The 27,172-nt window shown below is 42.7% G+C and overlaps 2 protein-coding genes across 4 annotated transcripts in view; one reads left to right on the plus strand and one right to left on the minus strand.

The window, feature by feature from the left end:
- The window catches only part of rap1b (RAP1B, member of RAS oncogene family), a 441,802-nt gene that overhangs the window by 212,739 nt on the left and 201,891 nt on the right, over nucleotides 1–27,172 (minus strand). The gene's annotated exons all lie outside the window — the stretch shown is intronic.
- On the plus strand, nucleotides 77–11,169 carry il26 (interleukin 26). 3 transcript variants are annotated; one of them, XM_060903240.1, is made up of 6 exons: nucleotides 77–325; nucleotides 6,122–6,567; nucleotides 6,669–6,716; nucleotides 9,474–9,614; nucleotides 10,080–10,154; nucleotides 10,455–11,169. In XM_060903240.1, exons 2-6 carry the CDS (start codon nucleotides 6,352–6,354, stop codon nucleotides 10,557–10,559), a joined length of 585 nt encoding a protein of 194 aa, XP_060759223.1. In that variant the 5' UTR covers nucleotides 77–325; nucleotides 6,122–6,351; the 3' UTR covers nucleotides 10,560–11,169. The 3 variants fall into 3 exon arrangements, with proteins under 3 accessions (XP_060759223.1, XP_060759224.1, XP_060759225.1); XM_060903241.1 differs by having other exon boundaries at nucleotides 6,399–6,567; XM_060903242.1 differs by having other exon boundaries at nucleotides 84–325; nucleotides 6,458–6,567.

Below are 27,172 nucleotides of genomic sequence, written 5' to 3' on the forward strand. Positions count from 1 at the left end.
GAGAGAGAAAAAATATTTCATGTGATTAACTCAAGCATGTCTTGGAAGGCGGTTCTGATTGCAACTGTGATTGTGGCAGAAAGTGGTAAGCCATCTATCTGGGTCAGGTGAAGTTTTTGCTGAATCGGGTAGTTGATGACCTGGTTTTAAGTGGTGGCAGAAGCTGGAGGTGACAAATCTACACACTCGTTTGACAGAGTATCAGTATTTAAATGTGGTAAATCAGCACTAATTCTGTTTGTGACAAATCTTGTTAGTAACAGTGTAAGCATTTTACCTGGATTCACAACATGAGATGGAATCAGAAATGACAAATGCGTAAACAGTGAGTGACTTACGTTTTCTGCAATTCTGCAATTTAACAGTAATACAAGTATTTCTGAACTTCATACAGTCTCTGACAATGTGCAAACGGAAAAACTAAACAACCAATGTAAAATTACATAATGATTATAGTGATTTTTTTCATTTGGTTCTTGTTTTTAGATCATGTTTTACCTTGTCGGCATCACTGGCACCATTTAAGGGTCATTGCATAACCATGTAAACATAGCATTGTTATTTTTAGTGTCTAAAAAAACTAACTAATGTTGTTCACACAATAATAAATGTGTTTAGTTTATATTTTTATGACATCTTAATTGACTGTATGGGAATCACTGGAGTTATTTAAGGCCGATTTCTCCAAAAACACATTGCATTTAAACAATAAGATGAGCATTGTGGCGGCACGGTGGTGTAGTGGGTAGCGCTGTCGCCTCACAGTAAGAAGCTCCTGGGTTAGAGCCCCGTGGCCGGCGAGGGCCTTTCTGTGCGGAGTTTGCATGTTCTCCCCGTGTCCGCGTGGGTTTCCTCCGGGTGCTCCGGTTTCCCCCACAGTCCAAAGACATGCAGGTTAGGCTAACTGGTGACTCTAAATTGACCGTAGGTGTGAATGGTTGTCTGTGTCTATGTGTCAGCCCTGTGATGACCTGGCGACTTGTCCAGGGTGTACCCTGCCTTTCGCCCGTAGTCAGCTGGGATAGGCTCCAGCTTGCCTGCGACCCTGTAGAACAGGATAAAGCGGCTAGAGATAATGAGATGAGCATTGTATTGAACTCTCTCTAATAGTGAAAATGATCCTAAGTTTTCAATGTTTATGAGAAACCTAGACCTGGTTAGTGGTTGTTACAGGGTGAGTTCAGGTATATACATCACCTAAGGGGTCATCCATAATTTTCATCATTATCATGAGTCTACAAAGAGTAGACTTTTGAGCAACCCCCCTCCAAAAGTGTACATTAGTGGACAAAAAAATGATGATGGATCTACGTGGAATAGGAATTCAAAATAAAACCATGTCTTGTATTACTTTTTATTAAAATCGGATGACAGGACAATACAAAGATTCACAAGAGATTCACAAGAGAAGAAAAGAAGACACAAGACGGGCCCAGAAGTATTCATAGAAAGCAGGCGATTCATTTATCAGTCCCCCCAGGATTTTGCGGGCCTTTTTTGTGATTGTTGCGGGCTAAAATGTCTGATGTCGCGGGGGTTTTTCCAAAAAATTGCGATGAAAGTTGCGGTGTTTTTTAGGTTTTTGTTGCGATTACATTGCGGGAGGAAGTGAAAGTTGTGAGAAATTGTTGCGATTTTCTCTTTTTGTGATTAAAATTGAGTGATATGTTAAATATTAAGTTATTACTGAAAAATTATTGATTAAAAAAACAAAGACACTGAGAAATAGTCCTATAAACAACTTTACCAATAGAAAAGATTACCAGGACTACAAAAATGCAGAAAAATAGAATGTCTTATCCAAATGCACCTGTTGGTTCAAAAGTTAAAGTGCATAGAACCTCACAGCACAACATGAAGTTACCTTAAAATATAATATAAATGCCTCAACTTTCATGTAAGAAAAAAACTATTAATACTAGTACTGTGTGCAGGCAGTCTCTCCTGAAGACTAAATTAACAATAATTATAAACTAATAAAATAAATGGCTCAGGCTTCATAGAAGAAAAAAAAACAATTTGAACAGAATCTCACAGTATGATGCTGAACCTGCCTAAACAATGGAAAATAAAATACCATTTTGGCAAAAATGTTGGCATCCATTAATTTCTTGTATTAAGTAAAAAAAAAATGTAAAGTGCACACTGTAAACATAACACACTTTCAGTAACAGAATTTAAGCCTACATAAATACTGACTCGCACATGCTGCTTCTCTTGAACGTATACACGGAAGTAAGCAGTGTTGCCAGATACTGCTGACGTTTTCCGGCCCAAAATATGTTCAAAACCCGCCAAAATGCACTTGAAACCCCCCAACTGGGCGGGAAACCCCCAATCTGACAACACTGGAAGTAAGGCGGAAGGTAGTTTGTTGACGTCATCTCAAGACGACGCCAACGATTGGTCAAATTTGCGGGAAAGTTGCGGTGATTGGATATAATTGCAACACCGCCCTGAATTCGCAGGGATTGGTTGAATTTGCAAATCACAACATCCTGGAGGGTCTGCTTATTGAAAATTAGGAACTGTCTTTTTAAGGGGAGCTGTTGCCTTTTGGCTTTGAAACGTTCGGTTTTGATTCTTTCCAAGCAGCCTGTCCTGCCCTAACTGCCTCCTCTCAGATGAATGCAGGAAACAATAAATGTTTAAAAACTGCTCGTACTCGTTTGAAGGAGTCTTGTGAATAGCGGTATTTCTGCTATTCACAAATTTGTAAATGTGGTCAAAATCTGGGTCAGCCATTGTTGTTGTATTGAAGAAAGAAAGCGTGTAGAGCTAGCTGGCACATCGATGTGGCGCGAAATTTTTAACATGGCGGCCGCCGATTCGCACATTAACGGATCATCATTTTTTCATTTTTAAAAAGTGTACGCCTGGTCATTAACCCCCTCCCCCCTGCGTATGGTTTGTACGCTCGTGATAATGATGAAAATTATGGATGACCCCTAAGCTTTCTTGCATCAATCCAACAAAATTCACCATGATGCAGTCTTAAAATCCTCAAGCTGTTGCCTGTTTAGTTCTGAAGGAAAATTATTTCTATCATATTCTGTAGAAGCATTGCTTACCGTTTTGGCAAAACTGATTGAAACCTATGTTTAGAGGAAAAGATGGGACATCTTAAAATGGTGAAAATATAAATGTGTGTACTACATGATTTGAACTCTATTAGTCTATTCTTACAGACTAATAAGAATTAAGAAAAAATGATGTCTCGTTTTAAAATGTGCATGGGTAATATATTCTATATACCACATACATTTTCATTCGGACTACATCTGGGACATGAAGAACCAAAACCATGACATATTTAAATAATATTGGCTGGCATTGAATGGTCTATCAGATATATTCCATTCAGCTAGCATGATATTCTACGAGTCGAAGACAAGTTTAATATCATGCTAGCTGAATGGAATATATCTGATACACCATGAAAAAAGCCAGCCAATGTTATTATTATTAATATTATTATTCTACATACACATTCCTTTTGGGTGTTCAACCCATCTTTCTCTTTCAAAATTCTCTCAAAATTTTCCGTATTTAACGAAGCAAACCTGGCGGCCATGTTTGTTTTTTACGTCTCCGACATATAACGTCATGTCTTGACAACTGTGCAATATCATAAACCATATTGAACACTCGTTCTCCATTGGGTAGAGTGACATAATACATGTAGGATAAGCGATATGCTAACAATATGCTATCAAACCAAAAGAATGAAACCCGCTAGAAGGGAATAGAATACATGTTTTTATTCCATCGAAAAATGTCCTGTGTGTATAATAATTCCCGATATTTCACTCTGATGATGTCACTCTAAGTGTTTTCCCGCTGACTAGATGCACGTTGTCAAGATAGCGAACTGCTTCAAAATTAAAATTCTTTGGCTTAACATTGGGGCGGCACGGTGGTGTAGTGGTTCGCACTGTCGCCACAGCAAGAAGGTCCTGGTTTCGAGCCCAGTGGCCGGCGAGGGCCTTTCTGTGCGGAGTTTGCATGTTCTCCCCGTGTCCACGTGGGTTTCCTCCGGGTGCTCCGGTTTCCCCCACAGTCCAAAGACATGCAGGTTAGGTTAACTGGTGACTCTAAATTGACCGTAGGTGTGAATGTGAGTGTGAATGGTTGTCTGTGTCTATGTGTCAGCCCTGGATGACCTGGTGACTTGTCCAGGGTGTACCCCGCCTTTCGCCCATAGTCAGCTGGGATAGGCTCCAGCTTGCCTGCAACCCTGTAGAACAGGATAAAGCAGCTAGAGATAATGAGATGAGATGTCACTCTTAAGTGTTTTCCCGCTGACTAGATGCACGTTGTCAAGATGGCGAACTGCTTCAAAATTAAAATTCTTTCACTTAACATTGGGGTGGCACGGTGGTGTAGTGGTTAGCATTGTTGCTTCACAGCAAGAAGGTCCTGGGTTTGAGCCCAGTGGCTGGCAAGGGCCTTTCTGTGTGGAGTTTGTATGTTCTCCCCGTGTCTGCGTGGGTTTCCTAGGTGCTCTGGTTTCCCCCACAGTCCAAAGACATGAAGGTTAGGCTAACTGGTGGCTCTAAATTGACCGTAGGTGTGAATGGTTGTCTGTGTCTCTGGCTCAGCCCTGTGATGACCTGGTGACTTGTCCAGGGTGTACCCCGCCTCTCGCCCACAGTCAGCTGGGATAGGCTCCAGCTTGCCTGCAACCCTATAGAACAGGATAAGCGGCTACAGATAATGGATGGATGGATTAACATTCACATTTTTTGTGGATGTGACTAAATAATATAAAGAACATTACACGGTGGTATGAAGATATGAAGTTTATCTTCTCGTGTTGAAAAATATTTCAGTCTTTTGCTTTGAAAACTTGTGAAATATATGTTCACCACTCAAAGACAAACTTTATACGGTATCATCACACAAACGTACAGTATAATATCCTCTATGTATTTATGTATGCCGGGCGGCACGGTGGTGCAGTCGTTAGCACTGTCGCCTTACAGCAAGAAGGTTCTCGGTTTGAGCCCGGAGGCCTTTCTGTGTGGAGTTTGCATGTGTGTCTGCATGGGTTTCCTCCAGGTGCTCCAGTTTCCCCAACAGTCCAAAGACATGCAGTTTGGTTAACCGGCTACTCTAAATTGTCCACTGATCGAGTTTGGAGACGGATGGGCTCTGCTAAGTTTAAATGCCTTAGAAACAACACCAATGATGGACTGATAAAATGTCATCACTGGTGCATTTATGGGCGGCACGGTGGTGTAGTGGTTAGTGCTGTTGCCTCACAGCAAGCAGGTCCGGGTTTGAGCCTCACGGCCAACGAGGGCCTTTCTGTGCGGAGTTTGCATGTTCTCCCCGTGTCCGCGTGGGTTTCCTCCGGATGCTCCGGTTTCCCCAGTCCAAAGACATGCAGGTTAGGTTAACTGGTGACTCTAAATTGACCGTAGGTGTGAATGGTTATCTGTGTCTATGTGTCAGCCCTGTGATGACCTGGCGACTTGTCCAGGGTGTACCCCGCCTTTCACCCGTAGTCAGCTGGGATAGGCTCCAGCTTGCCTACGACCCTGTAGAACAGGATAAAGCGGCTAGAGATAACGAGATGAGACGAGACATCATTCTCATCATCTCTAGCCACTTCATCCTTCTACAGGGTCGCAGGCAAGCTGGAGCCCACCCCAGCTGACTACGGGCAAAAGGCAGGGTACACCCTGGACAAGTCGCCAGGTCATCACAGGGCTGACACATAGACACAGATAACCATTCACACTCACGGTCAATTTAGAGTCACCAGTTAACCTAACCTGCATGTCTTTGGACTGTGGGGGAAACCAGAGCACCCGGAGGAAACCCCACGCGGACACGGGGAGAACATGCAAACTCCACGCAGAAAGGCCCTCGCCGGCCCCGGGGCTCGAACCCAGGACCTTCTTGCTGTGAGGCGACAGCGCTAACCACTACACCACCGTGCCGCCCGAGATGAGACATCACTGAAGTCATTTTATTTATAGTAAGCAGTCCCACTGCATGGTTTTGAAAATAAATGCTGACCTGATGTCTCAGTTCACCCGAATTCACTCTGGGTTTTTTTTTTTTTTTAATTATACTGTTTTGTTTTTGTGGTGTTGATGTGTGGGTTATAAAGCGAGGAAATCCGCTCCGCTCCTGTAACCCAAATCTGAAGCGTCCAGTAATCAGACACACGCAGTCAGCAGCCGATTCTGACCGCGAGCGCCTCATCAAAGCACGTGGAAGCTCCACGCATGCTTTCAAACAGGGCGGTGTCGAATCCCCACGTCACACGTGTGGGAATTTTCAAGGCATCACACATCGTCTGAGGAGTATAAATGTTACCGGTTGTGTTTCGGAGACGTGATGATGGTGATGATGATGGTGATGATGAGCTCACTGTCTGGGAGCAGAATGCGCACGAGCGTCCTGTCGGTGCTCACCCTGGCCACGCTCGTGCGCTTTTGTCCAGGTGAGGAGAGTGCAAGGTGTGCACAGGTGAGCTGTCTGGCGAGCTGTCTGCCTCTGCCCATGATGAAGGACATGATTAACACTCTGAAGAGCACCAGCAAGCCCTGGCCTGTAAGTAGCTGAGTTTAATAAGGTCATTTATTAGCGCTCGTGAGCCTGGAGTTAATAATTCATTCATTCATTCATTCATTCATCTTCTTTTCTTTCGCCAGAGTGACAGCAGACGCCACAAAAGATATTTGCCAAAGTTCTATGTCAAGGTAGGTGGGCTGAGGTTTATGCATAATTAGTAAAAACTTCTGGAATAGGCCATAAAATAATATAAATGGAAAATTAAGTAATGAGAAAATGCAATCAAATTGTTACATGAATATGTAGATTAGGGTGGTCCCAAAAAAATTTTTTTTAGGATTTTGTTCCGACCACCTTACCTTTTTTTTTTTTTTTTTTTTTTACATTGCCTTGTGCGAAATTTGGTTAAGATTGAACAATGTTTAGAGGTGCCACAAAGCCATTAAAGTTTTCACTCAAGACACAATGTGGCTTATTAACTGTTTCATATGAATACAAACAATACAGTAATATAACTTCCTGTGTTCAAAGTAACAATAGCTATTACTTGTCTGTGATTTTCTAAACCCTTCGGTATTATGGTATCTTGTGGAGATAAAAGAACACACTAAGGACTTCCCTAGCAGAAGGAAGCTTTCTCCCAGACAGTTCCTTGGAAGTGGGACCAATTAACCAAACGTAATTGTCCTTTCTGGTTTTGTGCTTTGCACCACCGGTACTACTTGTATTACTGTTGCTAGCCATCTGAAAAACAGAAAGAAAAACATTCACAACTTCATCAGCACATTATGATCAGTGCTCATTGTTTAAGAACCCCTTAGTGCATGAAAGTTAACCTTCTATCAGTCTATAAACTCTTCCTGCCTCTTCTTTTTCATAGACGTGGCATATTCCCTCTAGAACTGTGACTTTTTGGGGGTTTGAGAGCTTCTCTGCAACAGTCTACGCACCAACTAATGTTAATGGCTTAACCCGATTTGCAACCTCATGTGGCACCTCTAAATATTAACCAATTTTTCTGAAATTTTGCTTGTTGCCTTCTTTTAGCCTATATGTAAAAAAATGGTAGGGTGGTCAGAATGTTTTGGTAAAAAAATTTTTTTCCCATGCATTTCGGGACCACCCTAATGTAGATAATCTAATTATAATAATTATAATTATTTTACCTGCTATTGTTTTCTTTTTAGTAACCGCATGTATAATACCTATAGTATCAGTATCAGACCAACAACAAGGGGGAAATGGGGGTTGTGGAATTTACAAAAATTAATATGCATGACATGATTTCTTTATGCTACCTCTCTGAACATATATAAATCATGTAGACCTGATTGATTTTTGAGGGATGTCAAATCTACAGTATGAATTTCAGTCATGTTGGGAGAAAAGAAAAAGGTTAGGTTTTGCTCAGTAACTCTGCCCATTTTGAAGACGAGCTAGGCAAGGCCAGGCATTTTCAAGTTCAGTCCACCATAGAGTATTAACTTTAATCTAGCAGGGAAGATATACAAAACCAAGGGGGGAAAAAACATTTGGCTTCAACAAGTTAGTTAGTTATAAATGCTGAGCATGCAAATCAGTCATGTTAATTTAACATGGGATAATTAAATACATCTAACATAAAAACACCCTCCATATTAGCAAATAAAACATGTTTGATTGACAAAAAAATCTTTGTGTTAACATGAATAAATCATGTTTGTTAAACATGACAAAAGTTGGTACATTGAACATGACTAAATTTGGTCAAGTGAACATGATTTTAATGTGTGCAACTGATGTACATGATTTTTTCATTTTAAATCCACAGCCTATTTTTTTCAGTGAACAACAAATCTAATTTGGAAGAAAACATATCAGATAATGGGCGGCACGGTGGTGTAGTGGTTAGCGCTGTTGCCTCACAGCAAGAAGGTCTGGGTTTGAGCCCCATGGCCGGCAAGGGCCTTTCTGTGCGGCGTTTGCATGTTCTCTCCGTGTCCGCATGGGTTTCCTCTGGGTGCTCCGGTTTCCCCCACAGTCCAAAGACATGCAGGTTACGTTAACTGGTGACTCTAAATTGACCGTAGATGTGAGTGTGAATGGTTGTCTGTGTCTATGTGTCAGCCCTGTGATGACCTGGCGACTTGTCCAGGGTGTACCCCGCCTTTCGCCCGTAGTCAGCTGGGATAGGCTCCAGCTTGCCTGCGACCCTGTAGAAGGATAAAGCGGCTAGAGATAATGAGATGAGATGAGACATATCAGATAACGGGCGGCACGGTGGTGTAGTGGTTAGCGCTGTTGCCTCACAGCAAGAAGGTCTGGGTTTGAGCCCCGTGGCCGGCGAGGGCCTTTCTGTGCGGAGTTTGCATGTTCTCCCCGTGTCCGCATGGGTTTCCTCTGGGTGCTCCGGTTTCTCCCACAGTCCAAAGACATGCAGGTTAGGTTAACTGGTGACTCTAAATTGACCGTAGGTGTGAATGTGAGTGTGAATGGTTGTCTGTGTCTATGTGTCAGCCCTGTGATGACCTGGCGACTTGTCCAGGGTGTACCCCGCCTTTCGCCCGTAGTCAGCTGGGATAGGCTCCAGCTTGCCTGCGACCCTGTAGAACAGGATAAAGTGGCTACAGATAATGAGATGAGATGTTTTACAATCTAAGTGATATTTGGGTGAAAGAGTTTAACTGTAAAGTGCTTCAGTTAAGAATAAACATTTTCAAGCTGAGTAGTTTTTAAAGAAAACAATAACAGATGGGTATGGGTTTCAGCTGATGTTCAAGGTTTTTATGTTTGCATCAGAAAAGACAAAGAAAAAAGGTACTATGGCAAAATTTAATATGCACAATGGATGCAGTAAAAATTAAGTATAGTGCACAATGTTTCCAGTAAAACAGGATGTTCTGGACATCACTTGTGCAAGCAAAGTGTATACTTGCATCATCTGAAACCTGAATTGTATTGAGCAGAAGCTGAACATCGCAGACATAAACAAGATGCTAGGAATCTATGAAGATCACATATTCAAGAACCTGTGGAGCCACGACATAGAGTATCCCGAGAGATTTATCCATTCCTTCTACAGACTAAGAGTCAATGTGAAACACTGTGTGAGTAAACATTTTCTTCTTGAACACGACAAAGCTGCATAATTCAGAACCTTTAGGGTTCTTGTTGTTGTCCATCTCAGGGAAGAGACCTTTAAAAGCTGGAAAGGGTTCCAAGTAGAAGCTTTTATTTAAGTTAAGAATCCATAAATTTCCAAAGAATCCTTGGCGAACCCACTTTTTCAAAGTGCCTATCAGTTTTTACACAATTTTAATGTAATAAGAATGTAGGAGAGCACACCTAAAGCCCCTCCTTCAGGCATAATAACTCCTAATCACCACTACCATTTGCTGAGAGAGTGAAAATCTGAGTACATCCAGTAACAATCTCCTGTTCCTAGCCATTTAATAGTCTCGTCATTTAAGCATACAGCTGAAACCTCACAGAATTGTAGTCCAAGTTCTCTGAGGTCTCAGACTATGTTTCTGCATTAATCAGAATTGCATTAATTCTTGTTCCTCCATTAGAAAGATCGTAGTCAAGCAGAACTCACTCGCTATGCAAGGAAGAAGATCAAGGGAATGGAAGAGGCTTTCAAAAAGGTACAAAGGCCCCACTGTAAAATCCAGTTTCTTGAAAGAGTAATGCTGTTTGCTAATAATATAACGCATGCTTTTTTTTTTTTTGTGGTGTCAAGCCTTTAAGTTGTGGTAAAGTACTGGTTATTGTGTGTAAATTGTGTAACCACTCATCAAATAATTATTGTTGCTCCATTTAGTTCCTCGTTCCTCATTTGAACTTATGTGCCACAGTAGATACTGGGTCATCTGGACATTCGTATTTAATGGACTGTCAATAGATCTTTCAGTTCATAAATAACCTCATACTTCTGTCTTTTGCAGCTGCAATTGGAAGAGCTGTCAAAAGCAGCAGGGGACTTTGAGACAATTCTGCGCTGGATCAGTCTGTACACTGACAAAAAGCTGTCACATAGCAAATGCCAGTAGCTGGTGGCTATAAACTGAGTCAGTATACTGTAGAAACAGATGGAGAGATCGGGCTGGGTGATATGACAAAAAAACATCATATAAAGAATACCAATCAAAAGTTCAGACACGCGCGTTACTATGAATGTGTGTGTGTGTATATATATATATATATATATAAAAGTGGCAAAGATTGTTTGTCTTGAGCCAACGTCGGCATTTCTCAATGGATTTTCACCAAATTTGGCAAGTAGGCCTTGTGATGACCCAGAATTTTGTAGATATAAACAAAATTCATATACAGGCGCCAGGGAGGTCCCTGGGGGCACAACATTCACCCACTCCCTCCCTCAATGCCTTTCACGTTACATTTATCAACACAAACTCTCAACAGATCTTCACTAAAGTTGGCACGTAGGTACAGGAGATTGCCACAATTTGGCAAAACTCAGAAATTCCATATTTGAGCCCCAGGGGGTCCCCTGTGGGCCTCTGGGTGGTGGATGTTTGGATTTTTGTTTGCCTTGGGTTAACATCACCATTTCTTAATGGTTCTTCACCAAATTTGACATGGAAGTCTGGGGGCAACCCAGAATTTTGCAAAACCCAGGCAACGTTGGGTAACCTGCTAGTGTGTATATATATATATATATATATATATATATATATATATATATATATATATATATATATATATATATATATATGCTTGTTCACAGACTTTGTTAACAGTATTTGTTCACAAAAGTTCTTAACATTTTACAGTTTTAAAGATCAAGAGCAAAAAGTCCACATCAGCAACTTCTAGTCAGTTCGCAATTAAATTTATGAAAAACCTTTAACAATTAACTAAAAAATTAAAAACTGTTAAAAATATTTTTAAAAAATTGATGCCTAAAATATCCCAGAAAAGCATATTGTGATAAACATAATTTATCCCAATGTTAATATTATATTGTTATATTGTCCAGCCCAAGGTTGAGGTTTTTATTGTGAATACTGTAGCAGCAGCATCTTATTCGTAACAATTTACATGACAAAGGGATATGAAAAGATGACAAAGTCAAGGTGAGGGATAGGGGCACGACAAACATTTGTACCTTTTCTTGAGACTTTGTTTGAAATGGAAAAATAATCCGATCATATCACCGTTGCTTGCTTTCATAAGAATGTCTCATACAACCAGGTGGTAATGTTACACCAATAGGCTCCTGTTCACTTTGCACACCTGGCAGTAAGATGGCACCAAAAGAATGACTTCACCTTTCACCAAATGATGAGTCAAACTGTCGGGGAACCTGATAGGACTTTAGGAACTGGTGACTTGGTGACTTTTTACTTGGTCCAGTAACTTAATCCAATGTCTTGGATCCAATTTGTGGGACAAACAGGATGCAGCTATTTACCTGTCTGATCCTGCAACAAAGGAATGTTTTGTTGCAATGTGAATATTTATTGTTTCTGAAATAACTTATTTTTGTGACATAATTTATTATTTTGGCCTTTTTATTAGCCTTGTTATTTATTATTTTGAGGTTTTGAGTTGACGTTGACTGAAAATTCAGGTATTTTTTTTTGTGTGTGTGTGCGCACGCGCGCATATATAATTTTTTACTTGTGTGGCTTGATATGTCCTCTTCTGCTGCTATCCACTGTGCTGCTGCAAACAGGAAATTTCCCCATTGTGGGATAATAAAGGTCTATCTTAGGTAATATTAAAAATTTGTAATGTATGACTCATAGGAGTTTGTATTCTTTAACTCTGAAATAATAAATTCCTCTGGATACTATAAATACATTAAATATAAATCTGTTTTACAGATTTGCACATTTTCCTATTTAAATAAAGACTGAAAAGAACTGTCTTCTCTCTCATACTTAAGCAAAATGTATTTTAAGGCACTGTTTACTACAGACACAGCATAGCAGTGTAAAAGTCAGTAATTATGAATGACACCAATCAAAGTGTTCCTGATGAGATAGATCCCTTTACTGCTTCTGTTTTGTAACAAGAAGATCCTTATGTAAAACACCTTCTGTTTGTGCAAATGTTTGTACACACCTTCTACTTCAGTGTTTTTTCTTTATTTTTATTAATTAAAAGACACCATGTCTTAAAGTAATGATGGATGTCATTTCTCTTTACTTAGTTGAGCGGTTCTTGACATAATATAGATTACTAAAGTTGTGGAATCGAGCTATTTACTGTATTTTTATTGTTTACTATTTACTGTTTGATCACAAATGCATTAAGAAGGCAAGAAATTGCACTAATTAACTTTTGACAGACACACCTGTTAATTGAAAAGCATTCCAGGTGACTACCTCATGAAGCTGGTTAAGATAATGCTAATAGTATGCAAAGCATCATCAAGGTAAACGCTGGCTACTTTGAAGAATCTAAAATATGAAACATCTTTTTTAACTTTTTTTTGCCACATAAGTCCATATATGTTCCATATGTTATTTCATAGTTTTGATGTCTTCAATATTGCTCTACAATGTATATAATAGTCAAAATACAGAAAAACCTATAAATGAGGAGCTGTATCCAAACTGTTGACTGGTACTGTATTTACCAGTCAGTGGAGAAGATGGCAAGTATTAGATGAATAGAATAGAATAGAATGCCTTTATTGTACGTGTATAGTGACAATGAGATTAAAAGCAACTCCAATCAGTGCAAACAGCATAAAAATATGCAATATAAACACAGAACAAAGAATATAGTGAAAAAAAAGGGTGCTTTGTACAGTGTTGTGTTCTACATTATGGAGTAGGGTATTGCACATTATAAGTATTGCACAGAGAGCTTCCGGGTATTGCGCATTATAAGTATTGCACGGAGACAGTCCGGGTATTGCACATTATAAGTATTGCACAGGGAGAGTCCGGGTATTGCACATTAAGTATTGCACAGAGAAATCTAACAAGAGTTTATTGCCAAAATAAAGTATCTCAGATATGCACAAAGCATCTCTATAATGTACAGGAGGCAGGGTACACCCTGAACAGGTCGCCAGTCTATCACCGGGTGAACACATTACATTACATTTAGCAGACGCTCTTATCCAGAGTGATGAACGACAAATGCAAAAGTCAGGTCTAAGAAGAGATTGATAGTGAGATAGACACAGAGAGATAGACAGCCATTCACACTCACATTCACACCTATGGGCAATTTTGAGTAGCCATTTGAGCTAATCCGTATGTTTTTGGACAGTGGAAAGAAACCAGAGCACCCGGAAGAAGCCTGCACAGGCACAGGAAGAACATGCAAACTCCACACTGAAAGGCCAACAGGTTCAAACCCAGAACTTACTTATTGTGAGGTGATAATGGTGATCACGTCATATTTTGTGCTTCATAATGTACCACACATTTTCAATGGGAGACAGGTCTGGACTGCAAGCAGGCCAGTTTAGCACCTGCACTCTTTTACTATGAAGCCATGTTGTTGTAACATGTGCAGAATGTGGCTTGGTATTATCTTGCTGGAATAAGCAGGGACATCCCTGAAAAAGACTTCTGGATGGCAGCATATGTTGCTCCAAAACCTTTATGTACCTTTCACCATTAATGGTGCCATCATAGCTGTGCAAGGTACCCATGCCATGTGTACTAACACACCCCATACCATCACAGATGCTGGCTTTTGAACTTTGTGCTGGTAACAATCTGGATGGTCTTTTTTCCTCTTTACCCTGGAGGAAGATGTAGACATCGGGACAGGGCTCCTACAGGACCCATGGGACACAACAAAAGAGCTGCTGGAGTTATTTTAACTTTCTGAATAACACTTGTGGGACAGTGAAAGACCATGATCATTAACATAAGAGGGTATATGGTGCTCATGTGGCACTGCATGACACATTTACTGCTTTCATTCATCAGTATTTTTATCTTGGTCAGGGTCACAGTGGTTTTTATAAAATTAAAAAAAAATAATTACAGATTTATTTATATTTTGACAAACAGACCCAACTAATTATAGCAGAAACATTTTGTACCCAGGTACAGTCAATAATAACTGTGGGAGTGAGCAGAATTATGATCTCATCTCATCATCTCTAGCCGCTTTATCCTTTTCTACAGGGTCGCAGGCAAGCTGGAGCCTATCCCAGCTGACTACGGGCGAAAGGCGGAGTACACCCTGGACAAGTCGCCAGGTCATCACAGGGCTGACACATAGACACAGACAACCATTCACACTCACGGTCAATTTAGAGTCACCAGTTAACCTAACCTGCATGTCTTTGGACTGTGGGGGAAACTGGAGCACCCGGAGGAAACCCACGCGAACATGCAAACTCCACACAGAAAGGCCCTCGCCAGCCATGGGGCTCGAACCCAGACCTTCTTGCTGTGAGGCGACAGAGCTAACCACTACACCACCGTGCCGCCCAGAATTATGATAAAAAAGAAAAAAACACCCACACATCTCTAAGACGGGGCAGCCAACTATAAAAATCATGAAACTGTACCATTTCTTGTTGCTGGAGTGGTGCGCTCAAGCATGCACTTTTTTTTTTTACCTTTAATATGTATCTTTTATCTAGAAAAGTGCATACAATGAACCTTTAAAGCTTTACACTAAAAACTAATTACAGTTCAATTAGGGACCTTAAATTATTTTTTAAAGGTACACTCTAATCACATTTACTTTGGTAAAATACTGTATTGTAAATCCTTATATATCATGGAGTGAATTCCATAAAGGAGATTCAGTTATTTGTTAATTTCAAGCAATCCCGAGTTTATGCTTCCGGAAAATGAGGTCAGAGCGCTGGTAGAGTCCAGTTTCTCAGTGCCTGTTTTTGACCATGAGTTTGACTGCTGAATTAGATTTTTTTTTTAGGGGTGGCACGGTGGTGTAGTGGTTAGTGCTGTTGCCTCACAACAAGAAGGTTCTGGGTTCAAGCCCCATGGTCGGCGAGGGCCTTTCTGTGTGGAGTTTGCATGTTGTCCGTGTGGGTTTCCTCCGGGTGCTCTGGTTTCCCCCACAGTCCAAAGACATGCAGGTTAAGGCCCGGTCACACAGCACTCCGCGTCTATATCACGTACAAAAAGATACAAAAATCTGGTGGTCGTAAGTGGTAATTTTTGGTCAATTTTGGCTTTGCCGTGCTTTGTACGGGGTATGGCCGTCGGCGGCTGTTTCACTGCTGCAGCACTGCCAAATCACGGGTAACCGCGGCTCAGCGTCGTTGGAAGAGCGGCTTGCTGCGCATATAAAAGCGGTAGGATATGTTGAGCCTGTATCAGTTGGTTCTGTTGGTGCTGGAGCATTAAGATGAGGACATCACAGCGTTGAGGGTTCATGTTCACCCCTTGACATCTAGACTGCAAGTGCCGAGGTCTCAGAAAATTACGGTATTTACATGCCGCAAATCAGAAGTGATGCAGAAGTGATTAGACAGTGATCAATCGAATTTAGAACTTGTTTGAGACGTCGTTTAACGGGCTTAGACAGTGCTATGTACGCGGAAAAATCAATTTCTCAGTGATAAGCCGCTAAACACACGCTATATCCCGTGATACCAACGCGTAACACCCGTCCGATGACCGTGCTCTGCCCGTGATAGACCGCCAAACTTTCGCGTCTTACCACGTCTCCCCAAGTTTTAATAACGGCCGGGACACTGATTATCACGTGTTTTTCACCTGTGTTGCACGTCTTTACCATGTGTGCCGGCCGTGGTTGTCCGCGGTCTAAAGTTTTGAGCAGTCCAAAACTTTTTGCCGCGTCCGACGCCGTTCCAATTTTCCCCTGCGTCCTGTCACGTCTGTATATCGACTGTAACACGTCTTAACTTCGACATCAACACGAACAATATCGTCTGCTTCACGGGAGAGCACTTTTTGACGGGTTTTGGCCGTGATAAAGCCGTAAAGCGCTGTGTGACCGGGCCTTTAGGTTAACTGGTGACCCTTTTCTTTATACAGGTAGGTGTTCTCCTGCACTGCCTTTTGGCATGCAGCACCTCCACCGGTGCCTTGTTTGCTAGCTGCAGGGTCGTCAGCTGGGGACCACCGCTCATAGATGTTTCGCCCCTTACCCCAGAACATCTCCTGGTGGCGGGGCAGTGAACAGGGACGTCTCCCTGCCACCCCCTGCAGCTAGCATTCTTAAATCGTACCTGCTCCCCACGCTACATCCCTCCATCTCAGCCAGAGCCAAAAACTTGCCTTCTCTGCCTCCTCAGATAGCCCCCTAATGGCCCTCTGCAAACTGGTGCCACGCAGGCCTAAGTCTCTCAGCAGCCGGGTTGTCGAGTCTGCCACAAAGCCTCTTACCCCTACCTCCACAGGGTATAGCCTCGTACTCCATCCGGCTTCCCTGCACTCTACCAGTAGGTCAGAGTACTTTGCCCTCTTCCTCTCATGGGCAGCTGCCAACCCCTCTTCCCATGGCACAGTCAACTCTACCAACAGTGCTTTTCTCGCCACTGTGGTCCACAATACCATGTCAGGTCGTAGGGAGGTGCTGCAGATCTCTTGGGGAAATTGAAGTTGCCTGCCCACGTCCACTGCCAGCCTCCACTCTGCACCTTGATTGAGGAGCTTTGATGGTAGTATCCTTCCTAATCCGGCTGGCAGTTCTCCCTGCCTGAGGAAGTGGATGCGATGTTGGGCTCCCGCTGTCTCTTCTCTGCTCGCCTCACGCCTTGCTGTTTCCACGATCTCGGCCAGCTTTCGGAGGATCTGATCGTGACGCCATCTCAACCTCCCCTGTGTCAGAGCTGTCCTGCATCCTGACAGGACATGTTGTAACGAAGCGTTGTTGGTACCGCATAGGTCACAGGCTTGTTCTGTCCCCAGCCACTGATGTAAGTTACGAGGGCAGGGTAAGGTGTCATACGTTGCTCGGATTAGGAAACTAAGGCGGGCCTGTGGAGTCTTCCAGAGATCTGCCCAGCTGACAGTTTTTCTCGTCATCCCCTCCCATGTTGTCCAACGGCCCTGCTGGCCCTGAGCGATGGCCTTGACTTTGAGCTCCTCCTGCTCCATCCTGGCCATCTCAGCAGCCACCAGGTCCTTCCTCTCCTTCTTACTTGCTCTGGACCACACACGGGGTGGCTCCCTCCATCCAAGGCCTGCCCTCCCTAGCTGGACCATGCCAACCACTTCCTGGTGTTGAATCCTGCTTACTACCCTCTGCACCTCCTCCTCCACCTTCCACTTCCTCCCTGTCTTAACCCGTGCCCACTGGTCCTTCACCGCTGCATTGGAAGACTCCCTCAACTCCATTACAAGCCTTGCCTTCTCCTGCCTATACCCAAGGGTGATGGACTTCAGGGGCAGTTGGAGTGCATTCCATCCATACAGACCTGTTGCTGAAAAGCACTTTGGGAGCCCCAGCCATTTACGGATGAAGGCATTGGCTTTTGTCTCCATCCGAGTTACAGCTGAGGAGGTGACCTTGCAGAGCTTCAGCGGCCACATTACTCTTGGGTACAAAAGTGGTAACACCACACCTTGTACTTTCCAGGCAACTGGCTGGCGTCGATCTTCTCCAGGCCTGCTGATAGCTGCTGCAGAATGGTCCTCCCCATCGACTTGTCTGAGAGACTGGATGTATATTGTCTTCCCAGACTGCGGATTGGCTGGTCAGCAATGAGGGGGATGTTTTCTCCTCCTATGGTGAACACAGCCCTGTCGTTACGTTCTCCCTTGCACATAGAGAGGCTCCTAGACTTGCCCGGTTTAAACTTCATTCTGGCCCAGCTAATCAGCTCGTCCAATCGTCTGACCAGCCTCGACATGCATGGAGCCGTTTGTAGAAGGCATGTGATGTCGTCCATGTAACTTCGTAATGGGGGAAGCCGTCGGCCCTGCGGCAGTCTGACTCCCCCCACCACCTGCCTTGCTCCTGTTAGAATGACCTCAAACGCAGCCACAAAGAGGATGGGGGAGATGGAACACCCCATGGCAATGCCTACCTCCAGTTGCTGCCACTTGGTGGTAAAGTTTTGCAGTCTGAAGCACATGTGCATATTCTGAAAGTAGCTTGCTATCATGGCCTTGATGTTAGTGGGGATATAGAAGAAGTCCAATGCAAATGCAATGAGTTGGTGGGGCACTGAGCCATATGCATTCGCTATGTCTAGCCACACTACATGCAGGTCCTTCTTCTCCCTCTTTGCTGTCTGGATTTGATCCCATATCATTGAGGCGTGTTCCACACACCCTGGGAAACCGGGAATCCCTGCCTTCTGACAGCTGGTGTCTATATATCCATTGGCCATGAGGTATGCGGTCATTCTTCTCGCCATTACTGAAAAGAAGATCTTCCCCTCAACATTCAGCAAGGCTATACTTCTAAACTGATCGAGGGTTCTAGAGTTTTGCTCTTTAGGAATTGGGACTGCTACCGCCCTCTGGCACTCAGCGGGGATGGTCTGTTTAGTCCAGGCAGTTTTCATCAGTGTCCACAGGAGTTTCAGCACTTGTGGGCAGTTCTTATAAAGTTTATATGGGACTCCATTTGGCCCTGGTGCTGATGATGACCTTGCCTTGTGGACAACTTGCCTTACTTCGCTGAGTTTAGGGGGAGACACATCGAATTCTGTTGTTGGTTCAGCTGGCTTGGGCACATAGCCTGGCGAGCTCAGCTGTTCACTCCTGGCTGGGTCACTATACTGGGCCTGAATGTGTTTCTCTAGGTCCTCCTTGGATACCTCCAACACTCCACTGGTTTTTTCCTCCAGAAGGCCTCGTGCATGCTGGAATGGATTCTTGAAGAAGTTCGCCCTCTCCTTCTCCTTCCTTTTCCTCCGTCGTCGGATGCGCTCGGCCCTTCGTAGGGCGGCCAGCTTTCTTCTGATGTCTCTCCAGAGGGCCTTTAGACCCTCTTTCTCTGCATCTTCTGCTTTCCTCCAATGCTTCCGGAGACGCCTTCTATCTACCACCAGGTCCTCGATTTCCTTCTCCCTCCTTCCCTTGGCCCTTTTGCCAGCTTTCCGGCTGACAACTTCGCCAAGCCTGCTGTTACATTCTTCATATAAAATCTCGCCAAACAGGTTCAGCCTCGATTCTACTGATCCACGCAGAGCATTCTGGAGCAGTCCACTCAGATGTTCATCCAACCTTCTCCACTCCTCCGTCTCATTGGACTTTGGCCATTTGATTCTGTTCCTCTGCACTAGGGTTTTCAGGCTTCTGGTTTGTGGGGATGGTCTTGTTCCTGGGTTGCTTGGGGGTGTTGCTGGGATGGCTTCTTGGGGATCGTTACATTCCCTCTCTTCCTCCTCCCTCCTCTCGTCCTGTTCTTCCTCTATGACACTGGGCCCGACGGCACTGTGGTTTTCAACCTGGCCTTGGATCCCACTTGTCTGACCTGCCTGAGCAGTGCAATGTCGCTTGAGGCTCTCTCCACACTTTTTCTTCCCCATATGGATATGAAGACCCCTGTGTTGTCATTCTTTCCCATCCGCACCCGCACTTTCTAAGAATCTTAGTCTCGTTAGTCATCATACTAATGTCCGAAACTGTGTGATCCGTCCTGGTAGGCCCTTCTTCCATCCCGCCTCTCGGAGGGCCTTTGGGCTGTTTCTTCTTTCTTATTTTCGTGGTTTGATTTGGGTGTCTTCCCTTCGGGAAAACTAGAAGGTAGGGTTACCAACCGCCTTCTCCCTGTGCAGTCTTTCCTGCCATCACCAGTCTTTCCTGGTTGCCCTCCAGTCTTCCCTGGACGCCAACTGCCCTATTCACAGTAGTCACTGTCTCCAGAAGTGCATTTCTTTATACACTTTATGTGGCTTGGTATTGTCTTGCTGGAATAAGCAGGGACATCCCTGAAAAAGACTTCTGGATGGCAGCATATGTTGCTCCAAAACCTTTATGTACCTTTCACCATTAATGGTGCCATCATAGCTGTGCAAGGTACCCATGCCATGTGTACTAACACACCCCATACCATCACAGATGCTGGCTTTTGAACTTTGTGCTGGTAACAATCTGGATGGTCTTTTTTCCTCTTTACCCTGGAGGAAGATGTAGACATCGGGACAGGGCTCCTACAGGACCCATGGGACACAACAAAAGAGCTGCTGGAGTTATTTTAACTTTCTGAATAACACTTGTGGGACAGTGAAAGACCATGATCATTAACATAAGAGGGTATATGGTGCTCATGTGGCACTGCATGACACATTTACTGCTTTCATTCATCAGTATTTTTATCTTGGTCAGGGTCACAGTGGTTTTTATAAAATTAAAAAAAAATAATTACAGATTTATTTATATTTTGACAAACAGACCCAACTAATTATAGCAGAAACATTTTGTATCCAGGTACAGTCAATAATAACTGTGGGAGTGAGCAGAATTATGATCTCATCTCATCTCATTATCTCTAGCCGCTTTATCCTTTTCTACAGGGTCGCAGGCAAGCTGGAGCCTATCCCAGCTGACTACGGGCGAAAGGTGGAGTACACCCTGGACAAGTCGCCAGGTCATCACAGGGCTGACACATAGACACAGACAACCATTCACACTCACATTCACACCTACGGTCAATTTAGAGTCACCAGTTAACCTAACCTGCATGTCTTTGGACTGTGGGGGAAACCGGAGCACCCGGAGGAAACCCACGCGAACATGCAAACTCCACACAGAAAAGCCCTCGCCGGCCATGGGGCTCGAACCCAGACCTTCTTGCTGTGAGGCGACAGAGCTAACCACTACACCACCGTGCCACCCAGAATTATGATAAAAAAGAAAAAAACACCCACACATCTCTAAGACGGGGCAGCCAACTATAAAAATCATGAAACCATACCATTTCTTGTTGCTGGAGTGGTGCGCTCAAGCATGCACTTTTTTTTTTTACCTTTAATATGTATCTTTTATCTAGAAAAGTGCATACAATGAACCTTTAAAGCTTTACACTAAAAACTAATTACAGTTCAATTAGGGACCTTAAATTATTTTTTAAAGGTACACTCTAATCACATTTACTTTGGTAAAATACTGTATTGTAAATCCTTATATATCATGGAGTGAATTCCATAAAGGAGATTCAGTTATTTGTTAATTTCAAGCAATCCCGAGTTTATGCTTCCGGAAAATGAGGTCAGAGCGCTGGTAGAGTCCAGTTTCTCAGTGCCTGTTTCTGACCATGAGTTTGACTGCTGAATTAGATTTTTTTTTTTAGGGGCGGCACGGTGGTGTAGTGGTTAGCGCTGTCGCCTCACAGCAAGAAGGTTCTGGGTTCGAGCCCCATGGCCGGCGAGGGCCTTTCTGTGCGGAGTTTGTATGTTCTCCCTGTGTCCGCGTGGGTTTCCTCTGGGTGCTCTGGTTTCCCCCACAGTCCAAAGACATGCAGGTTAGGTTAACTGGTGACTCTAAATTGACCGTAGGTGTGAATGTGAGTGTGAATGGTTGTCTGTGTCTATGTGTCAGCCCTGTGATGACCTGGTGACTTGTCCAGGGTGTACCCCGCCTTTCGCCCGTAGTCAGCTGGGATAGGCTCCAGCTTGCCTGCGACCCTGTAGAACAGGATAAAGCGGCTACAGATAATGAGATGAGATGAATTAGATTTTTAACAAAAAAAAAAACCCAACACAATCGTCTGCCTTCACCTTATGACACCACAAATGTAATGCATTAGACTCCATGTTCTACCTCTGAAAACTTTTTAATATAATTGACTGGCTATACTGCCCATACACAAAGGAAACGTATGTCAGAGCATACAAAAGTGTGTAACATAGTTAACACTGTTTACACTACTATGAAAAAGTATTTTCCCTCATCTGTGTTTCCCCTATTCCTTACCACAAAATATAAGACAAAGGGAATCTGAGTAAAGGCAAATGACATTGTCCTTTAAATTTAATAACTGGTTAATGCCATCTTAAGCAAATATACAGTTGTAGTCAGAAGTTTACATATAGTGATATGAATGTCATCTTGGATATGAATGTCAGGGCAATATTTGGGCTTTCAGTAATTTCTTTGAACTGTTCTTTTTCTGTGGCAGAATGTACAGCATACAGTACATCTTTAATTTAAAAAAAACACCAGAATTTGGTGCACAAGTTTTAATTTTCTTTGGGTTTTCTGAAATCAACACAGGGTCAAAATTATACATACCAGGTCAAAAATTTAAATACGCTCACTTAGATTATTAATTGAGAGGTGCTGAGACTTCCAAAATGTCTTTTATCTTGCCAAGGCTGAGGTCTCTTAACTTCCTGTTAGTGATCATGATTGACTACAGCTGGCAGCTTCTCTGTGCCTTCATAAAAAGGGTTTGTTTACAGTACTCATTGGATTGACCAACACACAGTAAAATGGGAAAGTCCAAGGAGCTCAGTGCAGATCTGAGAAAAAGGATCACACACATACAGAACTCCGGAATGTCTCTTGGAGCCATTTCTAAACAACTGCAAATTCCAAGATCAGTTTAAACAATTGCATCCAAGTTATTGTGAGGTGTAGTCACTTTGCCAAGCCACTTTGCTTCAAGAAAACCCAAACTGTCACCCTCAGCTAAAAGGAAATTGGTTTGGATGGTCAGGAACAACCTGGGAACCACCATGGCACAGCCCTGCCATGAACTGGAAGCTGATGGATCACTGTCTACAGTTCAGATCACCATGGACTAAGAGGCTGCTATCCAAGAAATAATCCCCTGCTCCAAAATTGACACCTTCAAGCTTAACTGAAATTTGAAGCTGACCACTAGGACAAAGAAAAAGCCTTCTGGAGGAAAGCTGTATGGTCAGATGAGACAAAGATTGAGTTGTTTGGCTACAGTGACCACCATGTACAGAGGGACAATGTAACAGTTGTTGTTGGTGGTAGGATCATGATGTTCTGGGGCGGTTTTGCTGCCAGTGGAACTGGTTCATTGCACAAAGTGGATGGAATAATGAAGAAGGAGGACTACCTCAGAATTCTTCAGCATAAACCATCAGAAACTTGAACACGACTTGGGACTTACAACAGGAAAATTAACCCAAACATGCATCAGAGCTGGTTGTGGAGGATAAAGCAGGCTAACATTAAGTTTAAAACAAGTCCTGACTTCAACCCTATTGAAAATAATTATATAGACCATGCTTATAAGTCGAGTCCATGCCAAGAAAACTAAATTAATTGAACTCTACCAATTCTATCATGAAGAGTCGTGAAATATCCAACCAGAATTCTGCGAGAAGCTTGTTCATGGCAAACAAAAATGTTTGGTCAAAGTGAATCTTGCGAAGAAACATTTTACCCAAATATTAGGTGTGCTGTATGTATATTTTTGACCCAGTATGTATAATTTTGACCCTGTGTTGATTTCAGAAAATCCAAAGAAAATTAAAACTTGTGCACCAAATTCTAGTTTTTTTAATTAAATATGTATGCTGTACATTCTGTCACAGAAAAAAAAAGTTCAAAGAAATTACTGAAAGCCCAAATATTGCCATGACATTCATATCCAAGATGACATTCATGTCACTGTATGTAAACTTCTGACCACAACTGTAACTGTGACGAAATATATTTGTTCATAAGGGTAGGAGCAGGCTTCACTCAATGTGTTTTTATTAATTCTGAGAGTGATGACCTAACATATAGTCAATTCAGAAAAAAAGGGAAAGAGGCCGCACTATGCTCACTGAGCACACTGAGGAAGGCACACGCCGAAACGCGTTTGTGCGAATAAATATCTGTTTGCATAGTGCAGCCTCTTTTCCTTTTTTTCTAAATATATTTGGCAATCTGGGAAAACCCGCCACTGTGTCTTAATTCTGGAAAACAGCCAAAAATGACAAAATATAGTATTTTGCCCAAAAATTGAGTAAAATAGGATTTTCCTATCACAATGGCAGGGTTATTATTTTATTGAGGCTTGATGACCTTGTCTTTGTTTACTGCCTGCAAAGAGAATACTGGGTAAGAAGCCAGTTTAACATACACAGTGGCAAGTGCAAGAATGTCAGCCAAAATATCTATCTATCTATCTATCTATCTATCTATCTATCTATCTATCTATCTATCTATCTATCTATCTATCTATCTATCTATCTATCTATCTATCTATCTATCTATCTATAGTATACACACCTCTGTAAATTGTGATATTAAAAAAAAATTAAACCAACTTACATCATGTCCAAACTTTTCCTTCTTTATCATGCTATAGCCAAATAATAATAATAATAATAATAATAATAATAAAATCAAGTGAATAACAAACTGAAACATTTTAAGGAGAAAAAGAAAAAAAACCCAATAACCTGGTCGCATACCCAAGCGTGCACACCCTTTTATAAACTGGCATGTGACTGTACTCAGAACTAACCAATCACGTTCAAATTCATGTTCAAAAGTAATTATCATACACCTGTCATCAATGAAATGATTCTAATTAGCCCCAAATAAAGAACAGCAGTTTTTGTAGGATTTTCTTTACATCTTTTTTCTTTCATCCGACTGCTGCAGCTATGGCCCATAGAGGGCTTAGCATAAGGATATCAGGAGAGGGGTACAAAAGTATTTCCAAAACATTAGATGTACCAGGGAACACAGTGAAGGCCATCATCAAGTGACGAAAATGGGAAACCACCGTGATGTTACAAAGAATAAATTGATGAAAGGATAAGTCAAGTGTATTTTATAGCACTTTTAACAATAGACATTGTGACAAAGCAGCTTTACAGAAAATTAAAGACTTTAAACATAAGCTAATTTTATCCCTAATTTATCCCCAGTGAGCAAGGCTGTGGCGACAGCGGCAAGGAAAAACTCCCTCAGATGACATGAGGAAGAAACCTTGAGAGGAACCAAACTCAAAAGGGAACTCATCCTCATTTGGGTGATCACAGATAGCGTGATTATAAATAACTTCCTTCTATAACAGTGTCCTATACAGTCACAAAGTACAACTGTGAAACCATGAAATTCATTATATTTTTAACATGAATTCTGTTTTGTTGAAGTTATAAATGGAGTTATAAATGTTCATTGATGGAAACTTCAGTCAGAACTGTTCATGATAACCACAGTCCTAAAGCTAGCAAGTCAACTGAAGTCCTCAGTTGTAAGTGTCCAGAGCCATCCTCCAGACATAGGGCATCAGGATGGATCAGGCAGTTCCGAGGAGCAGAAGAGGTCAGCATCTCGGTCTCAGGATCGACATGTAACTCACAGGGACAGACAGAGTGAAGGGGGAAGGGGAGATAGAGAGAGAGAGAGAGAGAGAGAGAGAGAGAACACAGCTTGTTAGGTATGCCCAATGTCACCTAATGAGTAAGAACAGTATACGTTTTGCGCTGAGTGCAAGCAGGGACTCCGGCAAAACTAACTATGACAGCATAACTAAAAGGGGAAGTATAAAAAGTAAACATATCAGGGCGGCTGCCAAGAGGAGCTGCAGGAATATCTGGCAAGTAGTTAAACCAAGTCAATTTATTTGTATAGTGCTTTTAACAATAGACATTATCTCAGAGCACCTTTACAGAAAAAATATAGATTTTAAACATATGAACTAATAAGTTTATCCCTAATGAGCAAGCCTGAAGTGACAGTGGCAAGGCAAAAAACCCTGAAATGACATGAAGAAATCTTGAGAGGAACCAGACTCAAAAGGGAACCCATCCTCATTTTGGGCGATAACAGATAGTGTGATTATAAATAACTCACTTCTATAAGTGTCCTATGTGGTCAAAAAGTGCAATTGTGTCTCATCTCATCTCGTTATCGCTAGCTGCTTTATCCTGTTCTACAGGGTCACAGGCAAGCTGGAGCCTATCCCAGCTGACTACGGGCAAAAGGCAGGGTACACCCTGGACAAGTCGCCAGGTCATCACAGGGCTGACACATAGACAACCATTCACACCTACGGTCAATTTAGAGTCACCAGTTAACCTAACCTGCATGTCTTTGGACTGTGGAGGAAACCGGAGCAAACCCACGCGGACACGGGGAGAACATGCAAACTCTGCACAGAAAGGCCCTCGCCGGCCACGGGGCTCGAACCCGGACCTTCTTGCTGTGAGGCGACAGCGCTAACCACTACACCACCGTGCCGCCCCGTGCAATTGTGTAACCAGGAAATTCATTATAGTTTTGACATGAAGTCTATTTTGTTGAAGTTATCAACTGTTCATTGATGGAGACTTGAGTGCAAAACTGTTCATGACAACTGCAGTCCTAAGCCATTGTAGCAAAACTGTTTGTAGTCAGTATCCAGAGCCATCTTCTTTATCTTTAGGCTCTCCATATGGGGCCATCCTCCACAGCGATGAGAACCTCAGCCAGAAGTAGGGCATCAGGATGGATCAGGGGCTGTACATATAGGGCCAAAATTAGGAAAGAAACATAGATTGTTATTTAGGCTATTACCTAATAGTTAAGGACAGTGTACATTGTGTGCAATGAGTGCAAGCAGGGAATCCAGCAAGACTAACTACGACAGCATAACTAAAAGGGAGCACCAGAAGGTAACACAGACATGAGGGTGTCCTGGGACAAAAAGCAGCCAACCACTCCATCATCAACAAACCTGAGTGAAGGCGTGAGAATGGGGGAATGACAGCATCCATACATCCCAGTTTACTAAAACACTCTACACCCAAGAATCCTCCAGATCTGCTCCTTTACTTGAGGAGCAGATGACTTGAGGGCTGTTTACA

Source organism: Neoarius graeffei, chromosome 21 (genome assembly GCF_027579695.1).
Source record: "Neoarius graeffei isolate fNeoGra1 chromosome 21, fNeoGra1.pri, whole genome shotgun sequence".
Classification (NCBI taxonomy): Eukaryota; Metazoa; Chordata; class Actinopteri; order Siluriformes; family Ariidae; genus Neoarius; species Neoarius graeffei.